Raw genomic sequence first — 12,500 nt, 5'->3', positions numbered from 1 at the left:
ATGTATCAGACAGTCTTTTTACCGCCGTAATTTCGTTCAACACCGCACGAACTGAAGCCAAAAAGGTAAGTAACCGCAGCCATAGGATAGTTGAGTTTTACACTTAGGCGCGTTCTCTGCAAAATTACAGGAAAACTCCATGTATTTGTTGTTTCTGCTCAAATTCAAACCGATACGTACGTGCTAGAGTTGCATAACAATTCGTTGTAAAGATTTCGTAGTAACTAATAGCAGCGGTGCTATGAATGATTCGAAACGACCCGTGGCGGTTTCATTAAACCCGTTGTCAATGTTTGACAATGCATTGACAATGTTTTGAAATGATTTTGAAATGGATTTGCAACGCGTTTCGGTTCTGTTGAAAAACATTGCCAACGTTTTAAAACGCAATGGAAATGCTCTTCAATGCATTTTCAATGCGTTGAAACTGCATTACAACGAAAAAACGCTTCAACGCTATTTTCGTTAAGCCTGCTTTTTCCAAATAGGGTCACATTTAGTTATTTATTTGCCACACAAAGGAAACATATTTACAAACTAATGTATGCATTAATTAAATATTATGGCGAGGATGCCAGAAAGAAGCTATGTGTTAACATTTATTTGAAATTACCGGTGGGCTTCCCCATCTTTTCTAACCTGTTATACATGTAGTTTGATAATGTGCTACCCAGGAAATAATATTGAATCTTGTAGGTTGAAACCTATGGATCAATGGAGAGACGTGAAAAGGTGGATTTCATTTTGGAGCAAATGCGGTTGTGTCTAGCCAAGAAAGACTTCATTAGAACACAAATTATTAGCAAGAAGATCAGCCCAAAGGTCTTTGAAAACAACCAGGAACAGGTTTGTCTTAAGGGATCTTGTTTGGTCGCCACTGTGCAGCGTGGATATTACAGCACTGCACAGCTGACTTAGTTTTGACTTTGCAGTGCAGTGATAGTTGGCATGAACCCTTTGTGTGCAGAAAAGATTTCTGAACATAGGAGAGCTGCAGTAGCTGCTTAGAAAAAATGTACCCTGAGATCGACAACTTGTATTGAATTGCTTACAGTCATAATACTTGTACATGTACGTGGACGTCTACAACCATGTTGACGTACCAAAGAAAAGGAACTCACTAAAAGTAAAGTTTTAAGTGAAGTTTATTTTCTCACCCTTTAAAAATAAGTACATGTAACTGATCTTTCTAATAGAAGGACAACATCTCCAAACTGTGATGAGATGTATCAATGTTTTTTCAGTTGGTGAATCGGGAATACTCGTCGAAAAGCCTGAGTGTTCCTTTACAGGAGTCGTCCCAAGGACCTTCAGATTACTAGTTTCAATGGTCTACCACTGTGCTACTGTAGAGACTGTATACTTGGGAGACTTATGGGAGCTAGGCCAGTAAACTAGGTTCATTTTGTTAGCATTTAGAACAACATGATTTGCATAAGAAAAGCAAGGAGGCATGTATCAAAGCAAGGTTAACCCAAGCCTCGCTTTTATTGAAAGACCTGCTAACAGAGCACAGAACTGTAAAATGGTCTATTATTGTCAAAAGTGGTGCCAATACAAAAAAAAAGAGCAGAACTTTGTATTTAACAGAACATTCAGGTAATCAACGCTGAACGTTTTAAATTAATTGTTGGTATTGGTGCTGTGTTATTAAAGAGATGGTGAATGTTTATCCCTGGGCGAATAAATGTCATGATTTAATGTATAATTCAGAAAAATGCAAGACCTACAGGAGTTACCAGTAAACCTTTGACCTTCGAATTACTAATTCATACCATCAAACTGAGGAGACTCTTTTTAGCCAGGCCAACCAACGTTTGATTCCCAAACCTTCCCTAATTTCTAGTAGAAATCCCTTGAAAATACCATGTTAAGTAGTTTCTTTATTTTATAGGATTTGAAATTAAAATTCTACCAGCTGATGATTCAAGTTGCTCGTCATGATGGCAGCTACTTGGATATTTGTAAATATTACAGAGCCATGTTTGAAACACCTGCTATCTTGGAGGATAAAGACAGGAAACATGAGGTGAGGAGTAAATCTCTCCGAGTTGCTGGCATTGTGAATATTAGATAAAATTCATGGAGGCAATTTGTGATACCCTTATTAGCACCATGAAGTGAGTACTTTTGCATGCATCCTCCTGACGTGGGTAAAAATTTGACTCTTTTAGGGCCGATTTACATGGTACGACTTTGTCGCATGCGCCAAAGGCTTTTGACAGGCCCATGACATGATTTACAATTGTTGTGTACGTCAGAAAGAATGTCGTAGCATTTTAAAACATGTTTTAAAACGCTGTGACAATCGTAAGTCATGTCGTAGGCCTGTCGTGAGCTTGTCGCATGCGACAAAATCGTATTGTGTAAATCGGCCCTTAGACTCTCCTAGTGGTCGCTGCTACTTGTGCAACAAACATCCTCAACAGAAATTAGAAACCACTCTTTCTTTGGAGCACCAACAAGTGTCTTAATACAAAACTGTGAAAACGGAAGTGTATATGTATTTCATTGCTTTCATTTTTCTTGAAAAGGGAGGAAATCTTTTCTAATAACAGTGATAATTTATTATTACCTCAGTCTGTTACATGTACTTTCTAAAGTGGTACCAGTTAAGCCTGGTGTGAAATAGTTTAATTTTGTTTTTAACAGGTGTTGAGAAATGCTGTGCTGTTTTTGATTCTTTCTCCATATGATAATGAGCAATCTGATCTCATTCACCGTGTCAGTGAAGAAAAAAGATTAGATGAAATTCCACTGTATAGGTATTGTACACATGAAAAGAGTCATCCTTTTATAATCTTTTTGCACTGAAATGATTCTTTATTTTGTCATTGACCCTTCAGTGTCTGAGAACATGAATTTTGCTTTTTGATTTTGCTCTTTTACTGGGAACAAATAATAAACTGTTTCCAAATTATTATAATAATATTGTTCCCAGCCTACATATTATGAATAGCATACATGTAGCTGTCCTCCAGAAGATAAGTACAATGGCTCCAGCATGCAATAATTTGATACAGTTTTGCTTAAGTTAAATTCAAAAATGTGCATAATGTTTGACACTTTAAACCTTAAAATGCAGTTGGTGGTTCCAGGTAAACCTGCAGGGTTCAAAGCCCACTATTGTTTGGTCAGGATTTCTGATGATTTTGGTTTTCATGCTCTTTTGTGGAAATTTAACTTTCCCTGGGTTTCATGTTTTCCATACAATAGATCATCAGAGTTTTGCAGCTACAGCAGGCATTGTAAAAATTTTACGAGTTACAAGTTTGAAACAGCAGTTGCTCACAGCTGGCCTGGTGTCCTGCTCTTGATTTGCTGATCAACTTGATGGGAACAGGGGTGGATCCAGCATTTTTCGTGACTAGTTTCCACCAAAATAATTTTTTCCATGACACTTGAAACATTTAGTACAACAATTTGCTTTCAATACCTAAAACTTAGCAATTCTTGACTTTTTGGCATTACTAAAAACGATTTTATAAAAAATAATACTTAACACGATCTGTTACCTGTACATAACAAGCAGAAAGCTTAGGTAAGTAAATATTGGTGAGGTATTAGCCATGTTTCCAGACTCCACCACGAGGAGGTTCTCAACGTACAAGCCCAAGGAAAAATAAAATGTTTTGTTCCATGTTTAGTTTTCAGTTCAAAACAAAGAAAAGTTCATTAAATGGCAAAGTGGAATTTGTTAATCATCCCTTGAATCACTGCATAAAATGTTGGCCATTCTCATTCGTCTTGGATGGAGAGACGCAAATAAGTTAATGATTTCATCCAAATCCAAAGGAATGTCCCTATGAGCATGCATAAGCGCCAAACCATTCAATCTCTCTTCTCCCATTGTGGCCCTTAGATAATTCTTAAGATAACGAAGGCAAGATATTGATCTCTCACAGGAACAGGATGTAACAGGAATCGTTGCAAGAATCTTTAGGATGGTGAAGATGTTTGGAAAAGAAACTGGATCAACACTTTTCAAAGTATTGGCAATCTTTTCAGGGATGTCTTCTGCCTTTTCTTTCTTCTCTGTCCATATTCTTTGCCACAACTCCAACTCCGCAGGCAGGCCAACAACGTTCGGAAGATCGCGTGCATAGTGATGACAAAACTCTTGAATCTGAGCTTTCCAGGTTGATGGAGTTTTCAGGAGAACAGATGGTATGACAGAAAACCCTTTAAAACACACATAGGCTCCTTGAGGAAATCTTGATTGAAGTTGCTGCAAGCAATGGTCCAAAAACACTTGCGTAAGGTTGATCCGATAGTATGCCTCTGGATTTGATGCAGGGCAGTTGCTACGAAAAATTTGGCGCTGAACAATTCTTGGTCTGCTAGGTTCAAGACCAACTTTCTGGGAAAGTTGCACAGCCTCATCAAACAACCGATGATGATGACCCTCAATGTTCGTCTGCATGTCTTTAAGGGCATTCTGTAGAGTGGTAATTTCCTGCTCGGCCTTGAGAATGTCCATTTCTTCACTTTGCAGCTTAACTGTGGCAGGCCTTGTTAAATTTAGTATATACTTAACAATAACAAGCGTCACAATAAATCCAAAAGTGACAGCATTAAGTAAAGACCGTGCATCATCCCGACTCTTGGGATTCCAAGTACCAGCACGAACAACACCATTCTTATCCTTGTTGAGCTGCACATCTTCTAATGTTGACAAAACTGGGACTAAGAGCTCAACAATTCTATCTAAACCATCAATACGGGCAATCCACCGAGTGCGACAAACGTCAATTAAAATTCTGTGATTGCTGTTGGGTAATAGTTCCTTAATCTTGTCAACAAGATGATGCTGACGCTTAGGCGAGTTACTAAAAAATTCGGAGAGTTTCCTAACAGTACCCATCATATTCTGAACCATCGATAGTGAGCAGGTATCAGCCACGCATAGATTGAGACGGTGATTCATGCAATGAACGTAAATCGCTTTGGGAAACTGATTTTGGATTAATGTTGATGCACCAACGTACCTGCCTGCCATGTTTCCAGCACCATCATAAGATTGACCTCTACAATTATCCATGGTCAAACCAAGGTCACGCACTGTATTAATTATCAACTCCTTGATTGCGTTACCGGTTGTTTCCTCTCCACAAAGGTAAAAACCAACAAACTCCTCTCGAATATTCTTTGAAGAGTCGACATAACGGAGAACAAGAGACAGGTTTTCTTTGTTGGAAACATCCGCTGCCTCGTCAGCCATAACAGAAAACATTCTGCTTTGTTTAACTTCCGCAATGATCTTTGAAGAAATATAATTCCCCACGGTCTCGATAATCTCGTTCTGTATCGTTTTCGAACGGTAGGTGGCATTTCTTGGCGCATTCTCGAGATGTTCCTTAAGTTTTAAATCGCCACTGTCGATACGGAACTCCAGAAGGGCTTGAAAGTTTCCTTGAAGATTTCTGTCATCAGGGTTGTCATCTCGTTTCCCCCTCAACGGAATGTTGTTTTGACCACAAAAGATTACAGTTTTCACAATCGATTTCATTTTCTCTCTATTTTCATCGATCTGGGCTTGTATCAACCGGTTCAACTGCTGATCAATGGGGGTAGTTTGCCTTCTCATTTCACTCAAGAAATTCTGCATTGCCATAACAGAAAATTTGTGAATTTCTGACTTTCCGCTCGCGTGACTTTCCATCCTGCTACACGCCGTTGTCCAAAATGTAAGCGGGGATCGGAACAGTTTGTCTAATTTGGCGCCATTTCTGCCACACTCCATTCCGAAACAGACACAAGGCAAACAAAACGCACCATCTAAATACTTTGAATAAACAAGCCAAGGGTATTTCACGAGCCATTCCTGTCGAAACTTTCGCTGCTTTCCAGAAGTTTCTTTCGAAGCCGGAAACTCGAACAGCAGATCTGGCTTCCAAACGCTTTCAATAAATCGAAACTTTTCAGCATCGGAAAACGAAGCAATGCCTTTATACACAGTACCGATATCAAACGGTGAACAATCTTCCTTTCGACAAACAGGCTGACGCTCGACCTGCCCTGAAAGTGACGCCATATTGACTAGTTCACGACTAGTGCACCGCAAACGCAGCATCCAATGAGAAGAGAACTTGACTGGTGCACAATCGTGCTCAGCCAATGAAAGAGACTTTTGACTAGTTCACAAGAAACAATTGAAATTTTGCACTAGTGCACATTTTGAGCAAAGGTCTACGGAGGGGGTAGGGGCAAAGGTCAGGTCAGGCGGTCACAATGGAACGCAAGGTGCTGGTCCGCTGGAGGCTGGCAGAAAATGCAGTGCAGTTGAAGTCTGGAATTAACAAATTCTGTTCTGTATTACAATGAAACACCTGCGACGAATTTACATCTTCTAGCATGATTTATTTTTCTTAGTATTTTTTTATTGTTAGATATTTTGACTAGTTTCTGGAAACTAGTTGCACTAGTCTGTATCCAGCCCTGGGGAAAGTTATCTGATTGTGATTTATAGTTACATGCATCTTAGTATGATCTGATGAATTTAAAGAAACATCGTTATAATTATTTTTGACAGGGATCTTCTAAAGTGTTTCACTACTGCTGAACTGATGCAGTGGTCTCACATAAGAGAACTGTATGAATCTGAATTGAGAACTGCTTCATCTGCTACAGGCGTGTTTGATTTGGAAACAGATGAAGGCAACAAGCGCTGGGAGGACTTAAGAAAGAGAGTTGTGGAACATGTGAGTAAAATAATTGTGGAAACTGCTCTCTCTCTTTCTGTTTAACATTTACCAAGAATTTGAGACGTTTAAAATTAAGTGTAAATTATTTAAGTGTGAGAAAAAAAAATAAAGTGTGGTAATTTGCAATACAGACTGTGAGAACTTAGTTCATCACCTCTCGTGGAAAGTGAATCAAACCTAGTAAGCCTACCTTGCGTGCCGAGTCTCTTTCAATCTTCCTAGATAAGTCGGGAAGAGGAAAGAAGACTCTGCCGGCCACCTCGACATTTCGTATTGAGCATGCATTTAAAATTCAAATGTACTCGGTGTAATTCACGCATGACCAGTAACCACAAAACCAAAGGAAACAGTCAGGGTGTTTTTGAACAACTCTGGCAAACACATGACAACCAAGGAATTATTTCCTTGGAATCTCAAGATAGTTCATACTTCGGTAACCAACATAGGAAATACTCATGGGAATTTAGACAGTTAGAAATTGCCACGCTGTTCTAAATTTTAAAAAATTGTTGATGACACGTAGCAATTGATCATGTGCAAAAATAAACAAATTAGGTTCGACAAGTCGAAACTGGACTGAGTCATCCATTTCTTTGGATGAACAGCAAATCAAAGAAAGTCAAGGCAACCGGCAGAGTCTTCTTTCCTCTTCCCGATATATCTAGAAAGATCGAAAGAGACTCTGCTCGCAAGGTAGGTAGGTAAGCCAACCTTGAAATTAAAATAATAATGCTACTATTGGGCAGTCATAGCATTCACAGTAGGGAGCTTAGGAAAAGGAAGGAGACAACAACGTCGACAAGAAGACAACAAAACTATATAAATTATGTAGCTTCATTGAACAAAAACAAAGGCTAGATGCAAACCCTGCAAGTGGGTTTTTGTTACATTTTTTAGCCATTCTCATCCCGACAACAACATGAGGAAATTTCCATCCAAACCATTCATGCCAATTTTTTTTGTGAATGTTGTTGATACACCCTATGCTGCTGAAAGACTTAATAGCCGAAAATAATGTTCTAAAATAGTGTTCTCATAGCCTTCATTGTCATCCTTGCTAAATCATTTCAGTATCTGAGAGATGCAACTATAACTAACAACGTAGTTATTGTTGTACATCAGCATTTTGGTGAATACTTCATGTACAGACAGTGCTGTAAGTAAAGTAAAGTAAAGCAAAGTAAAGAAACCACAATTAAACGTCGATAACTCGTAACAGTAATTCAACTGACAAACCTGAGGTCGAAGGTGCACTCATTTTACTCCCCCCTCGCCAACAGCTCCGTTGTATGGGTATTTAAAGCTACTTAAGCTACACAGAACGGAAAGAAGTCGAAACAAGGACGTGAGATCCGTGAATCAAACTCAGGACGTCTTGCACCAAGGCCGCGCACTAACCGACTGTGCCATCCTCGCTCCTTTCCATGTAAATAATGATTTTTGTCAACCATACAATTTCAGAGGTGTGGGATCCTCAGGGGATCTAGAGGCAGTACCAGTGGGTCCCTATGAAACATTAAGTTTTTAAACGTTTTTCTCCTGATTTGTTGGGTCAGGTATCCACCTTTGTCAGGTTTTGATCCTGGACTCACCTCTCACTTGAAACACTGAATCATGAGCACAAGATTAATCTGCTCCAATTATCTTATTGTTCCCAAGTTATATGCCACATAAAGTAACCTTGGCAATACAGTGAGGGTACTGATCATCTTTGGTAAATCACGTGGTAGAGGTATTAGACCACTATGTTATTGTACCAGGGTAGTCACAGGCGTAAACCCTAACAAGCCCAACATTCACGGTCTCTTTAATACCTATCACTTTTATGAAAAAATCTTATTATATGGCTAGTGTTTCTGGCCGATATAATGTGTGCTGTGATTGGCTAAGAGCAGCGAAGCACTAGGGCATTGTTCTCCCGTAATGCCTGCAGGCCAATTATGGGTTATGCAAATTAGTGTTTTCTTCTTTAGAATGGTATAAGCAACTTAATAAGCTTGATCTCAAACCTCTGCCTCGCTGTATTGACCTTCTATTGCTCTGTCAGTATGGCAAGGCCTCGGTTTGAGACTGCTGTAACGACCTCACTCCTGGTTATTAAGTAATTATTATTTTTGTACAATAAATTTCTGGACTTGTTTATGGCAATATAATAATTATTATTATTTTTTCACCCTATTGACTTTCTCTTTTAAAGTTGCTGTTTTGCAGGCTCTCAAGAGCCAAGCTTTTCCTTTAAAATGACTAAGCAAGGGAGGGGGTGTTTGAAATTGCAAGGGAGGGAGTGTCAATCAATCAATCAATCCTTTCTTTGATACAGTGGGTTAAAGCTATGAATAATTATAATATACCATAACGTTGTATCGGCAGTCAACGGCGAATGTGGACCTACCGGGTACTATAATTATAACTAGTGGCAGCTATCACTAAGTGCCAATGAGACAGTCAACATAATACATGGTTTGCAGATTTCTATCAGAGTGTTATTTTTGGAACCCAATAGTAGCTGTAATTTTTTATTTCAAAGTACTGCAACTCAACTTTAATATCCAAGTTAACAATAACACAATAGCAACTTTGTATCTCAAACAACAATGTAAAAGTCAAGGTGTTTTGCAATAATATTGAAAATGCTGCTGTAATTTTTGAACGGCTGAAATTTTAACATGAATATAAAATAATTAAGTTGTATAAAATCAATGCCGTATGCAAATTCGCCAAAGCGTTTTCAATGTGAAACATGTCATGGGGAATCAAACTCTCTTGCATGCCACATGAAAGTTGTTTCCCTTGTAGAATTTTTAATTTTTTAAGATACAGCCATGAATTATACGTCAAATTGATTGTTTATTTGAAAATTGACAAGTCGATGGTCACAAAACAAAAAACATAAGAACATGTTCGCTGGTTCAGTCTTGAGCTTGTTCACTCAATAAAATAAATATTTGAGAACACTCAAAGCAACTGTACACAACACATTGGTCAGAGAAATGGAAAAAAAAAAGTGTTTTCACCTATGATCATAAATATCCATGTGAACAATGTTGCTTCGTGCCAGTTTGTCTAATGATATCACACATCAAAACACGTTCCTTCATTGGTTCTTGAAGTCACATGACATAGGACCTTGGTTCCCTTACCTTATCAAGTGTGTTACATTTTCTCGGGAGCATTCGACATTAATTTTTTTTCTGCATACACAACACTCTCACACTTCGACTCTGTTAACCTATAAGGCTGTCACCTCGTCAGCCGATCGAAGATGGCGATAACTTAAAGACAAAACGTTGTTAGTGTAGAAGTAAAGTGTTAAAATAAATTATTTATAAGTTTAAAATTAAGATAAAATAGAAATATATATGCATAATTTACAGACAAGCTAATAGCTTTTTGTAAACAAAAATAATGGAAAATAGAAGAAATTACAACTTTATAATTATACTATATACGCTTCGACTCTGTTAAGGCTGTCACCTTGTTAGCAGAGCGAAGATGGCGATAACTTAAAGAGAAAATGTTGGTAGTGTAGAAGTAAAGTGTTAAAATAAATTATGGAAAATAGAAGAAATTATAACTTTATATACTAGTAATCAATAAAATTGCCCTTTTTCTTTGAAATCAAACTAGCTTCCTTATTAACCCATTGACTCCTGGGGGTTCCCAACTGACGAGTAAAATCTTCTGGCATTAGACAGAGTAAAATACTAAGTATGGCCGGTTTAGGCTGGTTTAGGGGTGAAAGGGTTGAATGAAAATTTTAGAATGTATTTTGAGAATTAAATGCTTCTTTACTGGTATTGGTAGTTCTGGCTTTCTTATTTACAAAATTCCAAATGATAGGGCCCCTACGTGTTTATTGAAGGGAATTACATCCTAATTCAGTTTTTACTCTAATAGTACTATTATACACCACTGTATTCAATTTGATTACTAAAATTTCTGTTGATCCAGATGACCTAAAAGATACATGTAATTATGAGGTTTGCCTTGCTTGGAGCAAACCCATTAAATACAAGGAACATCTTAAGTAGTATATACATCTTTTGTTGAGATATTCAATCTAAGGGAGCCAGGAACTTTTAAACAGACAAGAGCTACTTTCTAATGTGGACGATCATGAATGTGATCGAAAATATGAAGCGAAGGTTGAGAACAATTTCCCCATACTGTATGTTTGATGTCAGGCTTGCATTTGGATATGTTTTGAAAAGGATATAAAGTAGTTTGTGACATCATCCTAGTATTAGACCCTTTTCTCTTCCTTTACTACCAGTTTTGACTGTTTTCCCATCTTTTATATTAAAGTTACTGGTGATAAAAAGCATGTTTTCTGGAAAAAAATTTAAAAGCAAAAAAATATAATATTTGGGACAAGTCCAGTGAATTTTTGTCACTGAAGTGTTTCTTAAAGTGATAAGCACTTATCTGTTAATTAAGAGAAACAAGCTGCCTCTGTGCTTTAAAGGTGAAGTAGCTTTTATTTAAGGCAACCCTTAATTTGGCTGCAAGTGGCGATGACAAAATTGAAGGACGTTAAATAATAATGTTATGGATGTTTTTTTTAACAGAACATCAGAGTCATGGCAAAATACTACACCAGAATAACATTGCGGAGAATGAGCCAACTATTGGACCTGACAGTTGATGTAAGTTCTTGAGTTATGAATTTACACTTTCTCCCAATTATATGCATAAGGTACTTTGTTTTAATTTCCAAACACTGAGAAAATAGGCTCAACTTTTGAATTGCACCTTACTTTATAACTTTTCATTACTGAGATCAATCCTTTCACGTTTTTGCAAACAAGTTTTTGCTGCTTCATCGTCAAAAATTTGGACTTGCTTGAAGGGTGTCTGGAACCAGTTTGACCACTTTATGAGACCTTGTTATTAGAAGGGTTATAACTACTACACTGTATCACGTAAGAGCAATGTTATGGTACCATATGAAACACCAATAATTATTGCTTAACACATTTAATGTGCCCACTATGTGGGAGGCACGGTGGCCTCATGGTTAGTGTGCTCGACACAGGATCGAGTGGTCCGGGTTCAGGGCCTGGCCGGGGACATTGTGTTGTGTTCTTGGGCAAGACATTTTACTCTCACGGTGCCTCTCTCCACCCAGGTGTATTTATAAATGGGTACCGGTGTAATGCTGGGGGTAACCCTGCGATGGACTAGCATCCCGTCCAGTGGGGAGTATAAATACTCCTAGTCGCTTCATGCTACTGAAACCTGAGTGCCGGCATGATGGGCCTTCTGGCTCGTAAGCAGTGACTTTATTGTGATGTAATGGGTTACAATGACAACATGAAAGAAAAGTAGACAGAAAACTCCAAAAACACCCTATATTTCATCTTTACTGGCTTATATCTCAAACATGAACTTGGTTATATCTCAAACATGAACTTGGTGACCCCCATTTTTTATAATTTGTAGAATAGTAATTCGCAATCTGAGACAGAACTATCGGCAAAGTTTCAAAAAATTCATGGGAGCCAATTCAGAGCTACCTTAACCCATTGACTCCTGAGGGTTTCCCAGTGACGATTAAAATCGTCTGGCATTAAACGGAGTAAAATACTAAGTCTCTGGTCGGTTTAGGCATCAAAGGATTAATTAAAAATTTTAATTATTAATTATTTAGTCTTTGCATTAAAAATTATGAAGTGTTGCTCCTCGTGTTCCTCAACTGTTTACCAGCAGTAGTTTTAGGTAAACATGGCAGTTTTTGCAGCTGGTTTTCACAACAGGATCCAGCTTATGATGATAATTTTGGGTTTGGGTTTTCTT

The 12,500-nt window shown here is 38.0% G+C and overlaps 2 protein-coding genes across 2 annotated transcripts in view; one reads left to right on the top strand and one right to left on the bottom strand.

Annotated features, from left to right (window-relative positions):
- The window catches only part of LOC138014484 (26S proteasome non-ATPase regulatory subunit 12-like), a 21,337-nt gene that overhangs the window by 8,493 nt on the left and 344 nt on the right, over positions 1–12,500 (top strand). Inside the window, exons 7-11 of the mRNA XM_068861563.1 lie at positions 697–846; positions 1,895–2,029; positions 2,653–2,765; positions 6,533–6,701; positions 11,273–11,350. Of these exons, the coding sequence (XP_068717664.1) occupies positions 697–846; positions 1,895–2,029; positions 2,653–2,765; positions 6,533–6,701; positions 11,273–11,350 (645 nt within the window). The remainder of the gene's footprint in view (positions 1–696; positions 847–1,894; positions 2,030–2,652; positions 2,766–6,532; positions 6,702–11,272; positions 11,351–12,500) is intronic.
- On the bottom strand, positions 3,522–6,219 carry LOC138014483 (52 kDa repressor of the inhibitor of the protein kinase-like). Its single transcript, XM_068861562.1, has one exon. It carries the CDS (start codon positions 6,071–6,073, stop codon positions 3,698–3,700), a length of 2,376 nt encoding a protein of 791 aa, XP_068717663.1. The 5' UTR covers positions 6,074–6,219; the 3' UTR covers positions 3,522–3,697.

Source organism: Montipora capricornis, chromosome 8 (genome assembly GCF_036669925.1).
Source record: "Montipora capricornis isolate CH-2021 chromosome 8, ASM3666992v2, whole genome shotgun sequence".
NCBI classification, from domain to species: domain Eukaryota; kingdom Metazoa; phylum Cnidaria; class Anthozoa; order Scleractinia; family Acroporidae; genus Montipora; species Montipora capricornis.
The sequence above is the reverse complement of the archived record's forward strand: the minus strand, read 5'-3'. Positions and strand labels throughout refer to the sequence as shown.